The sequence below is a fragment of the Phalangium opilio genome, unplaced genomic scaffold, assembly GCF_054372755.1.
Source record: "Phalangium opilio isolate 3A_F unplaced genomic scaffold, DU_Popi_V2 ptg000061l_1, whole genome shotgun sequence".
Lineage (NCBI taxonomy): Eukaryota > Metazoa > Arthropoda > Arachnida > Opiliones > Phalangiidae > Phalangium > Phalangium opilio.
The window spans coordinates 8,691,300-8,715,552 of record NW_028324178.1 but is presented as its reverse complement, the minus strand read 5'-3'; the positions used below and the strand labels follow the sequence as shown (position 1 = coordinate 8,715,552).

The window sequence follows — 24,253 nt, the reverse complement described above, 5'->3', positions numbered from 1 at the left end:
TTGTCACACGGGATGGGTTCATAACTATTTGTTACATAATAGACCTTTTCGGTATAAAATAAAACGTAGGCAACACTCAGCACCGGATCGTAAAAGAGTGTTGATACATTGCTATCTGTCTCTGAGCACTCTCATGATACCTTGCTGTCTATGCGCACTCTCATGATACAAAATGACTACAGCGTAAGCGCCAAAAAGCGAGCTGGAAGGAAAAGTCTTACCTTTATTTCTTTCTCTCTTGGTTACATAGAACTATGACTTGATTTTTTCACAATTCTTTACTCACACAGAAGCTAGTCAAGCCTTGGGCTCTCAGTACTTTCGTAAAGACACACTTTGCGTGGCTGTTATTTGAGTTATATAACGAAAACAGTGAGGATTTATTTCTATTGATGTTAGAACTTAGACAGTCAGAGGCTTCTTGATTCAATATAGCAAGAACGGACAACAACTTCCGTTTTAACAACGCTTTTACCATAAGTTCATAAGATATTTTCCATGAGTTTGTCACTGGTTATTGAGAGCTTGTTATGAAGTGACGTAGGTCATAGACGAGGGGCTAGTCATTCGCCAAAATTTTGTACACCTGATTACTGATTTCTGAATTTTTATATGAATTCCTATGATTACTGGACGAATTCCTTGATTTCTGTGATTACGATTATTTTCGGTGATTTCCATAATCATTACACTGATTTCCCGTTATTGCCGCGGATTACTTGTGATTTCCGTTTGAATTCCAATGAATTCCGGTGATTATTTGGTGAATGCCGTGATTACCACTGGATTCCTCGTGAATTTCGATGAATATAGTGATTATTTCTATTTCAACTGATTATGATTTTTATTTTGGATTATCGAATTCCTCCATTGATTATGCGTGATTATTTTACGAAAGGCGTGATTACCGAGATGATTACAAAAGATTACTAGTAAATCATGTGATTATTTCTAATTTTCTGAAGATTTCACGTGATTTCCAGTGATTTTTCGGAGATTTCTGATTACCTTTGATTACCAGCAGAAATGATTTTGATTACTGATGATTTTCAAAGAATTTTAGAAATCAAGTAATCGATTTCTGCGGTTTTGTACACCTGATTATTCAAGTGACTCGGTCATAGATTCTCGTAAAGCGACGCATGGTGAGACGCTGTCAAGGCTTAGTACAGACTGAATAGGAAGATGAACTGCAAAACTGGGTGTAGTCAATTATCGCTTCGTTCTTGAACTAGCTCTACGTAAGTCTCGACCATTACGAAATATAGGAATCTTGGGGAATTTCCAAGAATAGGACCCACCTCTCGGATTTTTTTCTGGTTTGGTGTTTTGATAAATTATGAGGCGGAAAAAATTATGCCGTAAAAAATTTTCGCCGGAAATGATTAGTTAAAAAGTTATAGCAAAAAGAAAATTGACATATATTAGCGTATGTGGAGAATCCCGGCGAAGCCGGGAGCCGATAAAACGTGTATCGCGCATGCGCGCTTGTATACTAAAGCTAGAGATAAATATTACGCCGTGCACTGCAGGTTTTAGCGTGGTTTTATTTATTTATTTTTTTGGTAATGAATAGGAAAAACGTTATAGCAAAAAGAAAATTTTGGAAAAGGCTTGCAATTGAAACGTGTAATGAGCAATAAAAGTTTCTGTAACCTAACCAAACCTACCCTAACCTAACCTGACCTATTGTAATGTAGGATTATTATGGAATAGAATAATGGGGGCCGAATAATGAGAGTTTTTAATCAAATTTTATTTAAACAATTAATTTATCCAAAATTTTAAATGATTTAAAAAAAACGAAATTTACTGCCTGTGGGAAGGGCCTGGCTCATCCATATCGTGGGATAAGGCTTCTCCAGGCTGGGCTTCTTCCGGTTTGGGCGTGGGAGAGTACAGATCGGCGATCTCTTGTAGGAAAGCGAAGAAAATGTTTTTTCCCGCACTTTCAGCCCAAGTTACGAACATGTACATAGCTTGGTACCGGGGTAGAAGCTCTTTCTCCTTCCCCGCCCCCCTTGGCATTGCTGCTTTTGCGTGTGCCCACGCACCCTCTATGCGGTTCGTGTGAACCTGTGTTTCAGGGTCTTAGAAATGCAAAGATTGATTAACCTTGAAATGCTGGAATTTTGCCTCGTCGAGGCCATCGTAAGCTTTTCAGAAATCTGTCAAAATTGTCGTTCCAGGTAAAATCCAGTTCTCAATAATTGGTAGCAGCGTGTTCGAATCGCGTTTTTCAACGGGCACCATAAAAAATTTGTCACTTTCGCGTTCAACGCCGCCCAAAACCCATTGACCCTCCACACGTTTTCCTCGGTGGTATTTCCGTTTTCCAAATTTCGACTCTTCAATTTCGACCGTTTTGCCGACGCCCCCTATGCTCTGACTTTTGGTTAATACCGCGTTGAAGGCAACTTCGCGGCAAAACATGTGCCAATCGACAAGGCTGTTTTGAGAAACATAGAGCTGACGAGAGACGAATGATTGCGGTCGAATATTACACACGTAAAGTACGTTAGAGGCAAAATCTCCCGGAATGCAAGTTTCGATCTCGCAAAGAACGAATTCACCCTGACAGTTTTCACTATGTCACAAGCCTTCTTCGACTTCGATTTGGCCATTTTCCTTTTTTTTTTTCGACACCGCCACTCATAACCATCAATCGCCGCTTCTCTTGCATATAACTGCATTTCAGTATCACAAACTGGGCATGTTTGGCTTTTAGCCAAGATATTCTTTTCTTGCAGCCACTGAATAATGCCTAGCTTGTCTTTGCACATGTCGTGCAATTCAAAAAGAGAGAAAACACTTTCTTCATCAACATCTTGATAGAATTGTTCATCACCATCATATTCCAAAGATGAACTTGAACTCGAACTGGACATTATTGCAAAATAAAATATGGGATACGAAAACGCAGAACTGGCAAGCACGAAAATTTGGATACAAATGAAACTCTCAGTGAAATAAGAAAGGTACATTTGGCAGGAAATAGCAAATAGGTGCGAATATTGGAGAAGAAAATAAAAACCATCTTCTGCCCTAAAATTCCCAGGAAATAACAAATAGGTGTGAAGTCTTTAAAATTGTTGAAAATGAAAACTAGCTGTTATCAGTGAATTGTTGGTGAGAAACGGGCAAAAAAGGCGATCATAGAAACCGATATTTTCTTATCTGAGAAGTGAAGACGAAATGGTAGGAAAACTGGTGCCAATGGAAAAAGACATTTAAAATTGCCGCCTAGAAAAAGTTCCTCCCTTGACAGTTCAACCGCTATAACCAACATGCTTCCACAACGCTGAAATCTGGAGTGCTTGAGGCAATATATATCTCTTGTTTTTGTATACAAGCGCGCTTCGCCGGGACCCTCCACATTACTCTACTAATTCATCTTTAACGGTGTAAATAAATCGGGATTGTTTCTATATGTATTACCATAAGTTTATAAAATTAATATGGTCCGTTAGTTTGATAGTGGTTAATGCGGAGAGTACGTCTTATCATAATAAGACGTATTATTCGCTACAACCTGTCGAGGTCATACTTAAACTTATGATATCCCGTCATGTCGTCGATTATTAAAGTTGTGAACATTGTGCCTGTATTATCAGTTAATTACCGTGCTGAAGGTTAATCCGTTTTCTGCGCATAGAGTTTGAAGATTGGAAGGATCTTTACGAAAAACGAACAACTTCATCCTTTATTTTGGATAAAGTCAAAAAGAATTCAATTGGGACTGTGGAATACTTCTATTGTAATCGATCAGGCTGTTACGCGTCACAATCATCGGGAAAACGTTTGCAAAAATCACAGGGCCTGTCGAAAATTGGTTCAAACCGCACCGCCAGTATTAAGGTTGAAAGGAAAGATACTTCCGAGAGGGTTGCTGCCATTATAACGCACACTCATTACGGGCATGACCAAAAACTGGCTCAAATACCCATTTCAAAAAACGATAGAAAGTCTATAGCCAGCCAATTAAACCAAGGAATTGAAATCCATAGAGTTTTGAAAAACATTTTCTCTGGAACAGAGAGCCAGCTTGAAAGGCAACATTTGTGCACAAAGAGAGATATCTTAAATATAGCAAATGCATATGGAATAGAAAAACTAGAAAAACACGCCAAAGACCACCTGAGCGTAGACGCGTATTTCTTAGAGGTTTTAAAAAAGGTAAGAGCATAATTCTCTATAAAAGACAAGAAGAAGAAACGCTGGTACATCCTGCTGAAGAAATATGCACTTCAAACTCCAATGACTTTGCCTTGGGTATTATGACCGACTTTCAAAGAAACATGTTCCTAAAGTTCGGCAAAGATATAATTTGCTTAGATGCCACTCACGGAACCAACCAGTATGACTTTAATCTCATTACGGTTTTAGTCATTGATGAGTTCAGAGAAGGGGTGCCGGTAGCTTGGCTAATAAGCAATAGGGAAACTTCGGTAGCCTTGACTCTTCTTCAAAGCAATAAAAAACCAAATTGGTAGCCTTGACTCTTCTTCAAAGCAATAAAAAACCAAATTGGTAACATCAATCCAAGAATTATTATGACCGTAGTAGTTTTGTCGACGTATTTGATTGCGAGCCAAAAAAGTTATTATGTCACTGGCATGTGCATCACGATTGGCGTAAAAAATTAATCAAAATAAGGGGAAAGGATACAGCTTCGGTGTTGTATAAAGGATTGTGTCTTCTGCTTGAAGAACCCGATACTTCAAAATTTGAAACTCTTTTGGAGAAAAGCCTGGAAAATGAAGACACTCGAGATTTTGGGCAATATTTCAGAAAAGAATGGGTTCCCGTTAAAACTGAATGGGCTAAGTGCTATCGTGCACGATCGGGAGTGAACACTAACATGTATGTAGAATCCTTTCACAAGACATTGAAGTACGGCGAAAGCTATCTCAGAGGAAAGCAAGGAAAGAGGCTTGATAAATGTATCGTGATCCTTCAAGAATTTGTAAAAAAAACTGGCCATAAACAGATTGATAAAACTTGAGAAAGGAAAACATACGATAAGGTTACTTGTAAAATATTTTCCCATGTTATTTCTATGGAAAAATTTCGAGTTTTTCGTTTATATTTATTGAAGTGAAAACCACCCTTAGAAACTTTATTTTTTTATAAAATAAACTATTAAATGGATCTCTGAAATTGTAACCATATAATGAGGGCCCGAATTGTAGTTCTGTGGAATTGTTTCAAAACAGTTAGTACAATACAAAAAAGTTATATCCAATCAAAAACTGTTCCTTATACATTAAAACCAGTATGAAGTTTGGTTTCCCAACTTGTTTCCTTTAGCTCAAAGACCATTTCCTAAACGTTTGTTCACTGGCGGAATACCCAGAATTTACGCCAAGTTCAACCGAAAAAATAGCAAACACGTTCTGTCCAACTGAACGGCAATTCCGTCATGTAATTAGCGTGAAGTATTTCGGTCGAACTTCCTTCCACCATATTAAGGGAGGGACACACTTGCCATAAAAGCAAGCGGAAAGCGGAAACAGAAACTGAAACGGAAAACGTATTTCCGCCCTCTTTCGGTTTTCTTCGAAAACAAAAAACCACACTGCAAAACAGAAAACGTAACTACAGCCATCTATATTATGTTAAGAATTTAATTTGAAAAGTAGAGAAAACGGCAACAGACGATGAAGTATGTGTGGTTGGATGGCTATATGCAACACAATTTCTTATGTTAGCAAAATCATTCATTAACTTGCGACGCACAAAAAGAAGTAGAAGATTTTGTGTGAGGAAATTATTTCAGGGCAGATTCCAATATGGTTTTTGTAACACCTTGATCCCGCAACTTCGCTTAAACGACCAAACATTTTTCTTCCAGTAAGTTCATATTGGCGGTTTATGACAACAATGTATAAATATGTAATCTACATGTGTATCTTACATCTCTAGATTCATGAGGATGACTCCAAAAATGTTTGACAAACTGCTGGGAATTTTAGGACCTACAATTCAGAAAAAGGACACGAGATTTAGAAAAGCCATTTCACCAAGTGATAGATTAAGCATTACATTGCGGTAGACTCCTGCACATCCATTTGAATAAATTTATCAAAACTTTATATTAAGTCTTATCATGTTTTGTTAAGATTCCTAGCATCTGGCGAAACATACCGAAGTCTAAGCTTTGCTTTTAGAGTTGGCCGGTCAACAATATCAGTCATAGTTAAAGAAACGTCAGAGGTATTGATCAAGTCTACAAAATATACCAACATTTTGGTTTCACAAGTCGTATAATTGCCAAACTTTATGTAGGCTATTTGGAATAGTTTGAAAACCAAGTACGTTGCGATGCCTCAAACCCCAGAAGAGTGGAAAGAAGTTGCTAAAGGCTTTGAAGTGAAATGGCAAAGTATAGATGGAAAACATGTTTGGCTCGAATGTCCAGACAACACTGGAACTTTGAATTTTAATTACAAGGGCACCTTCAGCAAGGTTCTTTTAGCTGTAAGCGATTCCCAATACAAGTTTCTCATGGTGGACTTTGGTCATTATGGCGGAGAAAGTGATGGTGGAATATTTCAAAAGTGTTTATTTGGTCAAAAGCTACTTAGAAACGAGCTAAATCTCCCACCTGCCGAAAAGCTTCCGTTTTCAAACGAACTATTCCCCTATTATTTTGCAGGGGATGAAGCATTCCCTTTAAGATCTAATTTAATGAGACCATATCCCAGACGTTCAAACTTTAGCCATAATCAAAGAATTTATAATTATCGATTGTCCCGTGGCCGTAGAGTCATAGAAAACGCTTTTGGCATACTATCTGCTCGGTTTAGAATTTTCAAAAGACCACTAAACTACCACGTGGATGCCGTTCGTAATATAGTCTCGGCCGCTCTAGCTCTGCACAATTTCTTATTGACTGAAACAGCGGATGTTTATTGCCCGAATGGCTACGCTGATTACGAAGACGAAAACCACGATGTTGTAGCAGGCCGATGGCGCCAAGAAACGCAAATTGAAGGAGTTGAACGTGTTGGTTCAAATATGTATTCAAAAGACGCAAAAAATCTGAGAGACACTTTATCCAAATATTTCATTAACGAAGGAAAAGTACTATGGCAAGAAGGCATGGTTTATCGTGGCCTTCCCCAAACAAACTGAGCCAAAATGCTTTTCATTATTTTTCAAAATATTTCAGAAAAACTTTATTAGGAATAAAAATACATTGTTTTACTCAAAATATTTTTCGTGTGATAATTTTTCGAAAAGTATGTCATCTATTTTTTTCATACAATCCAATTGGTCCCTTCTGTCCAATAATTTTAGTTTGGACTGAATAAGTTGACCATAATTCTCAATTAAACCCGGCTCCTTTTCTTTTGACTTTAAGAACGAATTCATGGAGTTTGAGGTACTGCTGAACATTTGAAACGCGTCATTTATTATTGATGGATCCACTTCTTCACTAATTTTACGTTTTCGGCCCTTTTTAGGGTTAAATGTATCATCACTCATAGCAGTTGATGAACGAGAGCATGTTGCAGATGCACCAGTGTCTTTAGTTTGTTTACTTTTGCAGGCAGTAGTTGCATTAGCATTAATTTCAATTTCAATCTCTTCAGGAAGCTCAGAATCACTTGCAAATACTGTGTCTCTTGACTGTTCCTCCGGTACAATGTCAATGTCATTACTAATATTTTCGGCATTAGTAATCGTACTATTCAAATTGTCCAAATATTACTTCAAAAACATTTTGTAAACACAAAATTGATCATTACCTTTCAGCCTGAAAGCTACAGCCACCCAAGATACTATCCATAATATCATACAGTTCCCATTTTGACTTGTAAACTTCTGCCGAACCGCTTCCGCTATTTTTAGAGTCACGTACTAATCTTCTTTCTTTATTAAACCTATCTCTTTGTACCTTCCAATATTTTTCAGCCTCGGAACCTGAAATGAAATATTTCATAAATAGCGCTAACCTATGTAGTTAGTTGACCAAGGCCTAACTAAAAAAATTAATTTTACTTACCAGATTTTAAATTGTGCGCTTTGGCAATGGCTTCCCACACGGTTTTTTTAAAAGTAGAATCTTTGTAAGTTTTCTCACTTTTGTCATACAAAGCTCTGTACTTTCGAACAGACTCTATGAATCGTTCAATATCTTGACGCTTCATTATTAATAACTTGTTGAATCGTCGAGGATGAAAAAATGGACGCCTTTCCCTTTCGTTTGTTTTTTCTCTCTTTCGATGACGTCAGTCTAATCTCGCATTTTATTGGCTACTAGCAAAGCGGAATCAAGGCAGAAACAGAAAAAGTTGAAACATTTTTAACTCCACTTTCTGCCATGATTCTGCTTCTTTTTAGCGTAATATTTTTCTGTTTCCGTTTCTGTTTCCGCATTCCGCGTGGTTTTTTAGCAAGTGTGTCACTCCCTTTACGTTCTGATTTTTCCGCCCAGTAAGATCTAAAGTTTAAGCAATCGAAACTTTAATTACCGATATGCCAGCTATTTTTCCTAATATTGAACCATCATTACCAAAGCCATTATTGCAGCTTTTCGCCTGTATTAACTGAGATTTTATCCTTGACTTTAAATTAAGGGCCATTTTCAATCAACGTTTTCCAAGCTTTTTGCCTTTGGCCTTTCCTTTCGAATTTTTGACGCGCTTTCGAACACAAATGAAAATCGAAATCGAAAAGCCGCAACTCGGATCGTTTTCAAACAAGCATCAAATTAATAAAATTTACAAAAGATGGCGTAACTCAATTACTTTCACTTTGAGCAGTTGAAACTTAAAGAAAATGAAAACAAATGTCTTAACTCTTTTAGATGTCCGCTTCTCGAACTGAATTTGAAGCTTGTTAGAAAACCATCTACATTTTGTGTTCCTGCCTTTGACTGAACATTACTTTAGACGCAAAGACTTATTTTTTGATCGAAAAAATCTTGATTGAAAATGCGTCTTTAGAAATGAACATTTTAACTTCACGGCGTCATAACACTGTCGAGTTTTAAAGTTTTGATATCGCAAATGTGCGTGCAAAACAAAGTGGACTCTAAAATGACTTTAATAACACTCCGTGATTGCTTCTCGTATATGCCATCATTTCGAAAAGTAATTATTCCAACTTGGCGTCGAGGGGTCAGCCACTCAGAGTAATCAGTGAAAAACTCTGCACCCTCGTTATTTTTTACAAAAATGATTACGTCTAATCTTTTAAAGCCTACTCTTGGCAGCGCTAGAATTATAGCGCGTAATTCGTAATGGGTGGAGCGGGAATCTGAGGGTGATGAGCTCCTCGTTTGGCGCTGTTAATCCAAGTCTGTTTTCTTGATTAGAAATGAACGTTTTAACTAACTGGTGTCGAAACACTATTAAGGCTCTGTTTTGGACAGGCTAATGATGACAGTAAAATGAGCCTGCGGGAGTAATTGGACTCTTCGGTCGATTCCGGCGGTAATACTCGTTTTGACTTCTCGTGGTGAGGACACGCTGTAGATTCGATCATTTTGTGACTCTAAATCGTAGCATAAATTCGCTGTTTGACAAGGGGCTTCTATTTGCTTAACATATGGAAGAAGAGGTCTATAACGTAAGCGTAGCCAGTTCGTCTCAAAAGGTAAGTTATCAATATCTGCAAACGTTTTAGTTGTGAATATCGTACAGATAGTGTTCGTTGTGACGTTAACTTGACGCTGTACCATAGTTGAAATAGTACTTCGGAGATTTTTGAGTTTGAAGAAATTGCGCATTGAGATTACGCGTTCCAGACTATAGTTGTGAACTTTATGATAGCTTATTAAATTTAATCCTCTTATTTGAATGAAATTTAAATTGGTAAAATAAAATTTAGTTCTATAATAAATTTTTATTTCCTAGCCGCTTTGGGATTTACCTAAATATTCTGTCCAAAGAATGGTTTATTACGTATTTGAAAATAATAAACACCTCCGGTAAAGTATGCCAGGTAACCGTTAACCAAGAGCAAATTTAAGTGGAGTACAATTCTCAGCTGTTAATAATTGCCTCGAATACGCGTCTAAGCAAAAACAAATTTAATCTTGTCCGTACACTCTAAGAAATTACCTTAAAATTTACGGAAGCAAAACGATACCGAAAAACGCTGTAGCTGATTTAGCTTTGGGAGAGCTTAAAAGTTTCTGTTTTTACGCTTCCGACGGACTGAACCTTCGGTTCCATAAGCGCGGTTGGCTCGGTTCGGTGTTGGTAGGTGAAACAAGACGGCCCAAGGGCTCGTAATAGTAGCCACATCGTACGAGTGAATAGCCCCTCTATACCCTACCCTAATGAGTGGATAACCCCTCTATAACTTACCCTAATGAGTGAATAGCGCTATCTTTTACAATGCTTTAATGATTTACCGTGCATAAAATCAGAGTTAATAGCCCCTCGATAAAATTATAACCGTATAAAATTACTTACGCTGTGATTCTAATACTCCGGCGAATCGAAGAACAGATATTTATGCCCAGAAACGTTTGAAAGCGAAGTTTAGTTATAGTGATTATCCCCTCGAATTACCTTTAGCAATGCTAAAATGATCAAACGCATAACGCTCATTTAACAGCATGTTAGCTATATCTAAACCCATACCCCAAAGATACAAGTTCAGAAGTATCCGACCCCAAAGATACAAGTTCAGAAGTATCCGACCCCAAAGATACAAGTTCAGAAGTATCCGACCCCAAAGATACAAGTTCAGAAGTATCCGACCCCAAAGATACAAGTTCAGAAGTATCCGACCCCAAAGATACAAGTTCAGAAGTATCCGACCCCAAAGATACAAGTTCAGAAGTATCCGACCCCAAAGATACAAGTTCAGAAGTATCCGACCCCAAAGATACAAGTTCAGAAGTATCCGACCCCAAAGATACAAGTTCAGAAGTATCCGACCCCAAAGATACAAGTTCAGAAGTATCCGACCCCAAAGATACAAGTTCAGAAGTATCAGACCCCAAAGATACAAGTTCAGAAGTATCCGACCCCAAAGATACAAGTTCAGAAGTATCCGACCCCAAAGATACAAGTTCAGAAGTATCCGACCCCAAAGATACAAGTTCAGAAGTATCCGACCCCAAAGATACAAGTTCATTATAGTGATTACCCATTTTAGTGATTATCCCCTCGAATTACCTTTAGCAATGCTAAAATGATCAAACGCATTACGCTCATTTAACACTATGTTAGCTCTATCTAAACCCACATTTGAATTAACCGCCAAAACGTTCCAGTCAATCATAACATAGATGGCGATAGCTACCGAACGAGAACGAAACGGGGAAAATCGTTATCTATTTAATTAGCACATAAATAAAAAGAAAATAAATATAAAAACCCCAAACATACAAATTCATAAGTATCCGACCCCACAGATTAAGAGGTACCCCACCCCACATCACCCCGACATTTTAGAGATAAAAATAAATAATAAAAAACTCGGAGTTTCTATCAAGTCTCTATGGCTCGATGGTAGAATCTTTGTTTGCCACGCCATCGACCCGGGTTCGATTCCCGGCTGCGATCCGAAAAAAATTTTAATTAAAATTAAATCTCTAACCGAGCCCAGTTACCCCTATGGGTGGGTTGTGGTAATATAAAGTTCCTTTTAAGCTAAAATCTGACGATAACGAAAGCGAAAACTCCGGCCACATGTACTACTACTACTACTATTACTACTACGGCTCGGGTCAAACTAAGAGCCTCATCGTATACTACGATGTGGCTAAAAATTAGATCGGTACACAAAACTAGAGTAATTATAGACCGAGTAGCGCCGATTGGTGAAATTCGACGTCACAGATCAAAGGTTTCATCTACGGTGGTGCACGCATTTTGTTTCGCGTGTACGTGAATAGATGGCGTTATACACTCCCTCCATCAGTTCGAAACTGCAGAACTGATTTGAAACGAACCAACAAGTGGTAAACCGGAACTGCCCGCGAGATTTAAACGTGTTAAAAACCGTTTGTAACATCATTGTATTTTGTTATGGAGATAATAAAGCTTGATTGCGATAAAATTATGTCATTTGTTCAAAACAAAGCCATGGTAGGTGTCAAGCAACGAAAGTGTGCTGTATTGCATTGCAGCAACAGAACGGATTCAGGGATACCAATGTATCGGATACCAAGAACCCCGATATCAATAGGAAGTGGCTTTTGTTTCTTGGTCGGCCAACCGGTAAACCATTGACTAACCTCAGTGTTTGTAAGGTACGAATAGAAGTACAGCAATAATTCTCAAATATTTATTAAATATCCTTCATGTGACAATAATTTATTATTATTACTATAATGGCGTTTATAACAATAGGATCATTTTGCAACCACCGCCTTTGGTGTGAAAGGACAGAAGTTACCGTTGGCCATTCCTACAATTGCTTCCCGATTCCAGCGACGTACATCTGTGATCGCTTCTCACAGCAATACACTCTCCTGTATAACGGTAAGACACATGTTACTATTATTGTCGCGACGCACTATTCGATAGGCTCAAATTAGCAGCTCTTTCTGCAATCATAGCAAGATGTCCCAATTACATCCACCCAGCCTCATAGTCGTACAGTCGATTCGATGTAATACTAGTTGCCTAAATAGGTATCACTGTCTAATAATGGTATATCATATTGGTATCCATAGCGTGCCACGAGCGATACACCTATGTGTAACACGACGAATCAAGACAATGATCCTGAAGGTGCCAATGTATCGATCAATATCAGGGATCAAGATGTTGAAACTAACGCTACCCAACAGCTAATCCAAGCCCATGAATCAACGTTAAGTGTTATAATGTGTCAAACATCATCAAATAGTACATTAACTCAAGCGACACAAACACTTCACCCAGATGATTCTATGGCACATAAGCTAACCCAAACCGTAGATGCCACACACAACACACGCAATGACAGCGATGAGGTGCTTGTATCGCATTTAACTATTCAACGTTTATCGAACGAGAATAAGGAACTCGTAAAGACAATTCAACGCCTTAACGCGTACAAACTAGCTTGGGAGAGGCTTTTCACTGAAGATCAGATTAAACGTGTAGTGGACATCACACGTAATTGGCAGTGGTCAGCTCAAACCAAGTGTGAATCCTTGTCTTTACTTCATAGTGTTGGCAACAAAGGTTATCAGTATCTTAGACACGGTGGATTCCCATTATCCGCAATTAGAACATTGCAAAAGTCCATTGAAGTGTTCCAGGCACCTCCTGGAATTCAAGACGATGCACTGAATATCCTTAAAACCCATGTAATAAGTCTAACAGACATGCAACGGAAAGTGGTCATACTGGTGGACGAGATCCAGATTAGGCAACCCTTCCAGGAGACAACAAGGCTACCCATGCTGCCGTGATAATGGTACGCTCCGCTAGTCAAAAGTGGAAATATATTTTGGCGTACCACCTAACAGGAAACAGTGTCAATGGACGAGATCAAACACAATTAATCACGGACTGTATCAAAGCTCTTGAAAATATTGGCCTGCAAGTGGTTTCACTAGTGAGTGACATGGGTCCCAACAACCTTAGAAGTTTAAATCTTATGGGGATCAAGGTTAATGCACATGAGAGACGAAACACATTTTCTCACCCTTTGCAAACCGAGTAAAGACATTTATGTGATGGCTGATCCACCCCATGTGTTCAAGAATATTAGAACAGCGCTCTTGAACAACACCATGAAAATACCACCCGATATTGTAGCTCAATATGACCTTCCAAGTGACACCGTTGATGTGAAGTACATAAGGGAACTTGTGAACCTGCAATCAACGTCTGAATTAAAATTGGCACCAAAACTGACCGCGACACATGTAAATCCATCGCATTACCAAAAAATGAGCGTTCCACTTGCGCAAGACGTCTTAAGTAGCTCCACAGCTGCGGCCTTGGAAACACTTGTGCAGGTAAATAGGCTTGACCAAGCTGCGAAGACAACTGCTTGGTTCTGCCGTTTGATGTGCAATTGGTTTGCAATCATGCGAGGTTGTTGCAAGAGCAAGGCCTTAAATGTAGAGAGAAGACGTCTGCTACAAGAAGTAATGTCCATCATTGAACGCATACAAATCGGGCGTTCTTGGAAACCGTGTCAGACAGGGTTAATAATGTCAACAATATCAATACTTCACTTAGACGAGTACCTAAGACAGGATGGGTTTACATATATCATGCCAGGACGATTCAATCAAAACGCCTTAGAGAGTTTGTTCGGTCGTATACGTGACAGAGGAAATAGATACCCTACAGCAAAGGCATTTAGACAGCGATTACGAATATTGCTTATTAAACAACTGCAGGAATATATCTCACCAGACATTTTGACTACCATAGTAAAACCACCAGTGTCTTGTAGACATTGCAACCTTCAGGAGCCTTTGGAACGTGATAGTGTCACAGTACCCTCTGAGAATAATGTGAGTTGTAATGCAACGGATACCATGTTTGCCTGCAATGTCGTTTAAGAACTACATCCTGTCCTGCATATGCCTGATACAGAACGCATTCCAGATGCTCAGCGTGAATTACTGGAAGTCTTTGAAAGATACCAAGAGGCGGATGACTTGCATCAATTACCTGATCCCGATAACGCATTCCTCCAAGTAGACGTCATGGAAGGTGATATATCGCCTGAGGATGAATGTTACTTAAGTAGATCATATGATATGCATGCGTGTAATGGTCCTGATAGCCTGGGATTTATTGTTGACACTCTAGGGCTTACTAGCACTAACCCAATAGATATACCTGTAACATTAGACAGTATGTCAGTCTACTATCTAGCAGGCTACATTTGCTTTCGACTTGAAAACAAGGTGTGTTGTCAATGTTTCGATAGCATTTTCGACCCCCAATCTAACCATACCCTGCATCCTGATGCAATTCATGCTGGAAACAAAGCTTTCGGAAACCTCAAACAGCCATCAACGTTATTCCTCAAGTTTATTACGTCCTGCGAAGAATGTTTGAGGGAGAAACATTTAGATAACCTAGATACAGTAACCGATCCTTTTAATGTATTTTCCAAGTCAGTTCATGACTATACAGACAGGTACAGACACATCTTTCGCGAGTGTTGCAATGTAAGATCGAAGGCAATAGTGAAATATGTACGTACCACGGTACCCGTGTTCATATACGAGCGAAGCATGTAACCAAAACGTTCAAAGGTGTACCTTATTTACCTATTCTTCACTACACGAATAAATAGTATATACATAAACAAACACATTGTTGGTGTACTCAGTTAATGGATAAAATACCTTTACATATATATACATACCTTCATGTTACCTACCATTGCCGCCTATATTACCCGTTGCCTTGCCTAAGCTTAAACGTTAACGTACTTTTTCCTATTACATGAAACAAAAGCAGACGACATATGGATTGTGGGATTTGGATCGTTTCAAATCAGTTCTGCAGTTCCGAACTGATGGAGGGAGTGTATAACGCCATCTATTCACGTACACGCGAAACAAAATGCGTGCAGCGCCGTAGATGAAACCTTTGATCTGTGACGTCGAATTTCACCAATCGGCGCTACTCGGTCTATAATTACTCTGCACAAAACGGGTAAAATTTAACAAAAGGCTAATTGATTTATTTGTTTTAATTGTTTATTTGTTTTTAAGGGGGCCTAGCGCGCGCAAATTTTCTTACCAACTTAAGACTCTAAATTTTTATTTTTATTTTTTGGTAGCTACTTTTTTTCTCTTAGACACATAATTCTTTTCTACAAAGGGCTTTGATCTTATTGGCTCAAAAATCGAAAAACACCTCTTTGGGCAAAAATACCCCCGCTTGCACTGACGTAGGGGTTTTTCCTACCTACGTTTTTTACTATTTATCAAAACAAATTCAAATTAAAAAACATGTTTACAAAAAAATATCGAAAACAACTTGAAAGGAAAGGTAGGTGAAAATGAAACCGTGACAAATTTTTAAAATATTAACAATGAACATTGCTTAACAAACTTAATGATTACAATTTTAAATATTGATTTTAAATTAACTACAGAAAATTTTACAAAATATTAATAAATTACACACTTAAATTTTAAACTAAATTATTCAATTATGATTATAAATTAATCGTCCTAAATTCTAGGTCGCCCCTAAAATATCTCATTATTTTAAAAACGCTACTAACAGGAATAAAATTCACCGCTTTAACGTATTTAAGTCTATGATTAAATGATATTAATTATTATCGAATAATTGATATTAAATTAACGGTTTGTTGCTTATGAAATTTAAGGTTACGTCTTCTCAAAAATTAACAGTTATCACGCACTCATTATTTATAATGGCTGTGATGCTGTTATTTATTATAGTTGTCGTTGACTCTTCAATCGGTTGTTGTAATCGGTTTTAGCTACGAGTGTGAAAGACATTTCAGATTATGATGTGTGAGTGTGTATGTTTGTGGATTGTGTGTGGAGGCTGGATAGACGAAAAGACCGTTTTAGCTAGGCGGGGTAAGAACTTAGAGTACCCCAACTGTTGGGTAATCTTAGCGAAAGAGAAATGGCGAATAATGTATTACATTAGCTCATACGAAACTAACACGCCCTCCCCACCCCAACCTCACGTAGCTAATACGGAAATTGTATTTGCGTGACTTGTCTTCATAACGGTTCCTATTTTACCCTCACTTGTAAAAAATATTTCTATGGGAAAATTTTGTGTTTCTCACCAAAAAGTCGGATTCATTTTATGGATTCTAAAATCACCCTAAGCAAACTTGATTTTCGATTAAAGTTGTTCAAGGTTCATAGTTTGGTACTCCCGCTTGGTTTTGCTCTTGGTGTTGTAAAAGACGCTTTCCTAATTGAGCTTATATTTTAAGGTACATACACGAGAAAAGCATAGATGACACTTCCTATTTCGTACGTAACAATAAATAAAATATTTTAGCTCTAAGTTTGAAGAAAGTGCCCCACCGTCGGTTTCATTGTGTACTATTCAAGTTGCCATGCAGATCTAATCTGGATTATAGAGGAAAATTTGAAAATTGGCAAAACTCCCGCTGCGCAGTCTGTCTTTAACTTCTGGCAAATCTAACTACGATAATACGTAACCATTGCGCGCTATTCATATCGAGATTGCAACAAGCATTACCTTCCCTCACGCGCTAACGCCTTGACTGAAAAACTTAGCGCTCAAACATTGCACTTACGCGTGAATTGAAAAATTATATTCTCACTTCGCTGATCGATTAAGCTTTAAAAAGAGCTTGATGGGTTGAAGAGAGAACTTGATAGCGATGTCCACCGACTGCACTAGAGCACTAAGTGTACTCTGTGCGAGTTTTCGTCCGTCACTGGGAACACGAGTGCAACACTCACCCTGAGTCAAAAAACTGATCTCAAAAACTGCCAGAGAATTGTTCTTTCTAGCTCTGAAAAATTCGACCGAGCGACGGTGCGACGGTGCTCGAGTGTTTTTACGTTCTTTTATACATGTTAGGTTTCTTTGACTCTTAACAAATTATAATGTCTGGTTCTTTCGAGTGTTAATTAAGAATGAGAAACAACAACCACGATGTTCGGGTACCAAATTTGTTTATTGTAGCCTGCTTTGATTAATTCGTTAGCGCCCCTAGCGATGAGTAATACAAAACAATTTAACCCGCAAAATTTATATAAGTAAAATACATAACAAGTGTGACTTGGTAGCGTTTTTGATCTTGTTCTCCGCCAAAGCTCGTCTAGTAGGTGAAACCTTCTCAACCTGAGAGCACTCTGGTTTTCTTGACAAGGCCGATCTAAAAGGGATGGTCCAGCTTTGCTTGGAAATCAGAGTAAAAAAGGTTGAGAATACATTTAAAGCGGAAATCTGCTCACGATTCGCCCCTAGAGTTGTACTTGCCCGCACAGCTTCAAAAAAAAACAGAGAATGTGCTGCCACCTTTAATTTTTAAGGTTGGTTTATGATCAGACCATTTTTTGGTACCAGTGCTGGACATAAGTTGCCATTTAACAGCTTAGACTTAGAGCAGACGACGGCTTGAAGGCGCGGGTTGTTTATTATTCTAAGACTTCACACTGTGAAAGGGTGGTTTGATTTTGATTATTTAGATGGTCTTAACTCAAATGAAGGTGTTTATTCTTCTTTATTTGAGAATTTTCAGTCCCTCGGGAAAAAAATAAAATAGTTTCATATTGAACGCTTGTTTTATACTCTTTTTATTCCAAAATTTTGGTTTGCGGATGTGATCCTACATAGCCACGATATTGAAATGCATTCGTCCTATTTTAGTTAGTATTTAATTTAGTTCAGTGACTTACACTTGGTCTTACTGTGTGCTTATTATAATGATAAACCACAAATACAATACATTGATCCTTTATTGACGTTGAAAAGAAATAGATTCACCTTTGCGTTTCATAATTGTAATAGCAAATAAACATGTTTGAGCCCAATTCTGCCACACGTAATCAAAGGGACAACTTAGTGTTTCCAATATATAAACAAAGTGAACAAATAAACCAATTACTTTCAAAAATATACATACATTTATATCCAATACTCGAAAATACTCCTCCGCGACGGAAGTCGCAAATATAAATACCACGGACTACAACTACTACTTTGACCAATGAGGCTGCAATTATCTGTAAACAGGCTCTATACTTTTAATCCAAGTTATTATCTATTACTTTTATTTATTAAATTAACTCTGGACATCATTGTAAATAGGGACTCCACCTTAATGATTGTTCCAATAAAAAGCCTTTATTATTATTATTATTATAAAACCTTGCAAGAAGTTCACCGCGGTATCTGATTCTAAAATAGAAACTCAAAATATGCAGAGGCAATATATTTTGATATGCACAGACTACTATCACTTTGCACAAGTCGGTCGGTAATTCCTTTTATATACTTTCCACTGGAAAATTCTTGCTCCGCGACAATGGCGCTACTTTCACCAAGCGACTTGTGGATGTGGAACCCTTTAATTATAGTCATTATTATTGTGGGAGGAGTCACGTCCCACCACTGATCCCAAATGCATATTGTGCACCCTCACTGTAGCTGCAGCAAAGAGGAGATAAAGAATGAGTATCAACGTCTATCAAATGCAGGTGTCTATTAAGCCTAATATCCCATCTGCTGAGCCCAGTAAGGCTGTAACAGACCAAATCCTACAATCCGTACATTAAAGCTAGTTAGCGGGCCAGAGAAAACATCTTACTACTATAGAGTCCATTAATAAATAATTAAATAATTCGTTGCGTCCTTTAGTTCTTTATTCCAACAGTTTTCCATCTAAGTGAGAGACACCCGTATACCGCCAACTAAACCCAAACCATGCCGCACCTAAATGAAAAGTGACTAGGCCGACTAAGCGCGTATATTCGGGATCGAAGGTCACAAACGGAAAACGACGCCTCGTGGCGGCGTTCGTTACTTATTCCCCAAACACATTCACATATGATAATTATACAATAATATAAAATGTTACAATCGATAATTTAAGCCAGTCGACAGACTGGCTGATATATACGGGTCGTTCGAGTTTCCTGCCTTTGTACGGGCAAATTTTTGGAACGGGAGAGTAGATAATTTTGACGCCAGAAATGGCAGGCCTATGGCTTCAAGCGAATAAACGCCAATTCATTTTTAACCGTTGTGTTGCAAACAGGACCCCTCAGCGTAAGTATTTTTGAGGTGCAGAAATGGCAACCCTACGACTTCACGCGAATAAACGACAATTCGTTTTCAACCCTTGTGCTGCCACGAGCGTATAGGTCGCGTAAGTCGCGTAGGTCGCGTAGGTTTTTCTCGAGGGTAGGCTCTCTCTATCTCTTATCATGGTGGGGGATCTTTTAACGACGTACTTGAGTTCAAAATTCTCCTAACTCCAAGGCATTGAGGTTACAATGCACGTATCTCTGTCGTTCTCCGATTCGTTTCATTATCAGTAAGACCAAGCCTTTCATGGAAGGGACACATAAATATCCATTCCGTTTGAAATTAATCATTTCATATTTCATTATTAGTAAGACCAAGCCTTTCAAGGAAGGGACACATATTATAAAAAAACCGTTTTTACAAACGGAAAAAACCTGATATATACTACATCGTTGATTTTGGGTCGCCACTCACTGTTCTTGTCACGGCTTCTAAGGGACAGATATTATTTATTCTAACCGTTTCATATAACACCACCATTTATTAAAGCGGTAACATTGCGTCATGACAATTAATATCACATGTCATGACAGCACCAACTATTAATGCGGTAATCTTAACACATTTTCTTTACTTTTTATTTCGATTGACATTTTTACCATAACTTCGTTGTTATGGTAAAAATTATTTATTTTTAGCTTCAAAAAATGTCAGCCGAAATAAAAAGTAAAGAAAATGTGTTAAGATTACCGCTTTAATAGTTGGTGCTGTCATGACATGTGATATTAATTGTCATGACGCAATGTTACCGCTTTAATAAATGGTGGTGTTATATGAAACGGTTAGAATAAATAATATCTGTCCCTTAGAAGCCGTGACAAGAACAGTGAGTGGCGACCCAAAATCAACGATGTAGTATATATCAGGTTTTTTCCGTTTGTAAAAACGGTTTTTTTATAATCTTATTAGGCATATCAAATATATAATTATTAAACAAAATAGTAGTAGGTAAAAATTAGGAAGTAAAATTTTGTATTTAATTTAAATTTAAAAATTGGTTGATATCCATGTTCTGATGGACTAATAATAATAACTAGGCTTTGTCTATGAAGGGATTTCTAAAACAAGCCTGTGGCTTGTTTTAGGGTGGGTCCCTTTAGAGGGGTGGTGGCTAGCCCCTATGCCACAGCATACTAACTAGTACCGTTAACCACTACAAGTTTTTATGGAAAGGAGAAACCGGGTTAGACCGCGGAGGAAAACTCCTTTACAGTATCTCTTCTCGAGCCTGTATCGCTTAAGATACAATACGACTCGGGTTCTTTCTTGGTTGCTTGTGGCACAGGAACTTAGGCTTCTCGCTCGACACTGGCCCATCATGTTTCCTTCGTTGACTCCGCTTCCAGGGCGTTAGGTACATTCCTCATCCAGATATGGTAACGGTACATTGGTATGCAGGTCCTTCCGCGCTGATACCTCCGATGTGGATAACTCCTCAGGCGCTTCCAATTGCGGGAAGGTATCCGGCCCCTTCATGGTGAGGAACCTCTCCTCCGATTTCATAAAGTATGAGGGTTATAAAACAAGAAATATGAACTGATGTATTAAGGCCAAGTTTAGAGTAATGTTAAAAGTAATAATACGTTACGTGCTTTGGTTCTCTTTTATTTCAACGGTTGAAGTCCTTTATCGTATGGGGATGTGTTGTCCATCTAAGTGACCAAGGAGACACCGGTATACCGCCAAGTCAGCCCAAACCATGCCGCCCCTAACTGATACCGACTAAGCGGGTATATGCGGGATGAAAGGTCACTAATGCCAAATGACGCCATCTCGCTGCATCCATTACAAGGTCCCTAGCTCAAGACCTGCAAGGACCATCAACAAACTGTTCCGTCAGTTTCAGGCCATCCATATCAAGCCAGAGCTGATACTAAATAGCAGTGATTGTATCATGCAGGCACCATCTTACCTACCCGTTGGTGATGAGGACGACTAACGTTGGTCCAAAGAAGAGGGTGGTGATGGAATTTTCAGGTGTCTTATGTGTAGGATCCCAAGCCTTTCTTGGGTCTCTTATGTCTAGGATCCCAAGCCTAATAAGCGTTGAATCCTCAGCATTCCAACTGTCGAAACCTCTTACTTCATGGATTGCTGAAGTTTATTTTTGACATTAGAAAAGTGATTTCATTTCCCTTCAAGGACTGACAGTGCACGATGACCGCAAATTTCCCTTCCTATGACTTACGAGTTATTAGGGTGGTGGGGGGGGGTCGCTTTGCGGTCATTTCCCAAGAAATTTAGTTATTACTTATTATTTAAAATCGAGATATCTGTTTCTCTCTTAATTCCTCCTTTGAAGGGGCTTCAACCATTCCTCTGGTTTTGGCAATCCTTAACGGGTGATCAGCATCCAGTGGTACTTTTTGTTTCAATGACCCCTAGAAATCATAATAAATTTATAGCTGAAAAAGAACCGATTTTATTTTTACCTTGAAGTTTTCCCTCTGTTCAAAAATGATCCGCATTAATTCTGGAATATAAGAATATTTTTTCTTCTCATATATTGGCACAATGTACCACGCCTTCGTTCCTTTACTGTAGGCACGTGTATCTCTGGAATCCACACATTTATGACCGTTATGCTTATTTCACAAACACATAGGCTATAATAAGTATATTAATGAAATTTTACTTTGGCTGTCCATCTTGTCTACAAGCCCGAGGCCTTCCACAGTCCTTGTTGTGGTCTATGGCGGCTAATTTAATCCTTATTTGGTAGCCCCAATAGCAACATCACAGACAAAAATTACTATGTCAACATGGTACACGATGGAAACAAAGTTAGACATACCCAAAAGCGATTCTTTTTGGGGCGTACATTAGAATTAGACTGTGGTAACTTTCGAGAAAGCCTGTGTGCCTGTAACAAACAAGATTTGCGCGTGATGAATGGTGGTACACTTCATCTCTAGGTACTCACGCATACCTAAAGTTTGTGAAGTATCCCATATTTTTCAAGAGGTACTTCCTCATAACTTCGCTTCTTAATTTTAAGAAAGTGGGAGAGTTGGCTTGTAACCATGGGTGTTTTTCCAGCTGCTCTTCAGTTAAAGGTTCGTGGTCGCAATGATTGAACATGCCTATATCCAAGTGCCACTCATGCTCGTTGATAACATGGTGGAGACAAGTCAACCACAAACTCTATAAATATTTGGATTTCAATTGACCACCTGTTCTTAGAGATTCATTCAAGGTAATCATAGCACAATACCTTCATAGTGAAGACCTGTCCTTGACAATTTTTGGAGCACCACCAGAAATGATTACGTAGTAGAGGAGCCCAGTGACATAAATCTCTATGTTCTTTAGATTTCAGTCCAATCTACATGAAACACGTTCTGTTTCATTCACTTGATAAAGGGTGTGACAAGAGATTTAAAAATGGAATCATATTTACTTCGTTCAATCTCTTTAAAATTATTTTGCCACCATGCCACGTGTCCCACGAGTGTTTTACACCTGGTAAACTAGAATCCTCCTTCCCTACGAATTTTTTTTTCATAAATATACCATGCATTCTAAAATCGCCAAATGTTAATGTCGTGCTTCAAACTAACTTAGCTCAGCTGAAATTGAAGAATGAGCATCTGTGACGACTTCCAGCACTTTGACATTGTGTTGGGCGCCAAGCTCCAGAACCTCTTTGGAAGCACCTTTGAAAGCCAGGAGCTCCATGTTCGGGCTTTTCCCTTCAGCGTGTCGAACGTCTTTGTTGGATATAGTTAAGATTTTCTTTGATTCAGTATCTGCCAAAGTGTAAGTGCAAAACATGGCGGAATGCCCTGGACTGTCCATCCTTCCATCTCCAGCTACTACAAGTTCTTTTCACGACAATTCTTCGAAAGTTTCTTTTTGCGTCCTCTCCCAGAAAACATCAACAGCTGGCTTCAAAAAATGAAGCTGATAGCTGCACTGTTAAAAATAACCGTTTCTTCCTGTTGAATTACCGTAAAATTTCAACAAGTAATATCCAATACCAGACATTACCGTTGGATTAACAGGATATTTACTATAAGCAACAGTAAAAATGTAATAATTTTATTAACTGTACATTTAGCAGTAAATGTTCAATAAATAACAAGAAAGTTACTGTTATCTTAATATACCGTACCATCAACAATAAAGTAATAGTAAGAATACTGTCGATTAAAAATACTGTAAAATCAACACTAAGCAATAGTAGAAACATTGTCGTTTAGAAATATCGTAACATCAACAATAAATTATCAGTGATCAACTGGGAGGATGCTGTTAGTTAGGAATAACATATCATTAATGGTATTCTTTGCATTGGGTTTCGTACTACCCCAAATGAAATATATTCAAATAATTTCACCTTTTTCCTCAGTTAGGATATTATTTACTAATATTTATTTATTATTTAACGAGCAATATTCTACGTATCAGTTATGCCAGATTGAGGGAAATTTCCCATATCTTGGGAAATTTTTAATCCTAAAAACGGTAAAAAGGGAAAAGGCAAATTCCACCAAAAATTTGCTAAATCTAGGGAAATTCCATGATAAGAAATA

The 24,253-nt window shown here is 38.2% G+C and overlaps 4 protein-coding genes and 1 long non-coding RNA gene across 11 annotated transcripts; 2 read left to right on the top strand and 3 right to left on the bottom strand.

Moving 5' to 3' along the window:
• The first annotated feature begins 3,429 nt into the window (after nt 1-3,429).
• On the top strand, nt 3,430-5,005 carry LOC149665029 (uncharacterized). Its single transcript, XM_089842033.1, has 4 exons — nt 3,430-3,493; nt 3,656-4,151; nt 4,202-4,489; nt 4,564-5,005. Exons 1-4 carry the CDS (start codon nt 3,430-3,432, stop codon nt 5,003-5,005), a joined length of 1,290 nt encoding a protein of 429 aa, XP_089698159.1.
• A 1,319-nt stretch (nt 5,006-6,324) lies between these two features.
• Nucleotides 6,325-7,137, top strand: LOC149665028 (uncharacterized). The gene has a single exon (XM_089842031.1). The coding sequence runs from the start codon at nt 6,325-6,327 to the stop codon at nt 7,135-7,137; it is 813 nt and encodes a 270-aa protein (XP_089698157.1).
• A 69-nt stretch (nt 7,138-7,206) lies between these two features.
• Nucleotides 7,207-8,388, bottom strand: LOC149665027 (uncharacterized). Its single transcript, XM_089842030.1, has 3 exons — nt 8,012-8,388; nt 7,755-7,929; nt 7,207-7,693 (listed from the first exon to the last, which is right to left on the bottom strand). Exons 1-3 carry the CDS (start codon nt 8,154-8,156, stop codon nt 7,207-7,209), a joined length of 807 nt encoding a protein of 268 aa, XP_089698156.1. The 5' UTR covers nt 8,157-8,388.
• Nucleotides 8,389-13,365: 4,977 nt separating this feature from the next.
• LOC149665026 (uncharacterized) lies at nt 13,366-15,328 on the bottom strand. Of its 7 annotated transcripts, none has more exons than XR_016368384.1 (8): nt 15,298-15,328; nt 14,881-14,967; nt 14,592-14,645; nt 14,328-14,504; nt 14,159-14,258; nt 13,850-14,093; nt 13,609-13,780; nt 13,366-13,500 (listed from the first exon to the last, which is right to left on the bottom strand). It is a non-coding gene; the product is annotated as an uncharacterized LOC149665026 (long non-coding RNA). The 7 variants fall into 7 exon arrangements; XR_016368382.1 differs by having other exon boundaries at nt 14,592-14,762; nt 15,298-15,324; XR_016368381.1 differs by lacking the exon at nt 15,298-15,328 and adding an exon at nt 15,141-15,192 and having other exon boundaries at nt 14,592-14,762.
• Nucleotides 15,329-22,349: 7,021 nt separating this feature from the next.
• Nucleotides 22,350-23,516, bottom strand: LOC149665025 (uncharacterized). Its single transcript, XM_089842029.1, has 6 exons — nt 23,279-23,516; nt 23,119-23,204; nt 22,933-23,043; nt 22,648-22,862; nt 22,513-22,581; nt 22,350-22,428 (listed from the first exon to the last, which is right to left on the bottom strand). Exons 1-6 carry the CDS (start codon nt 23,514-23,516, stop codon nt 22,350-22,352), a joined length of 798 nt encoding a protein of 265 aa, XP_089698155.1.
• Nucleotides 23,517-24,253: the final 737 nt, after the last annotated feature.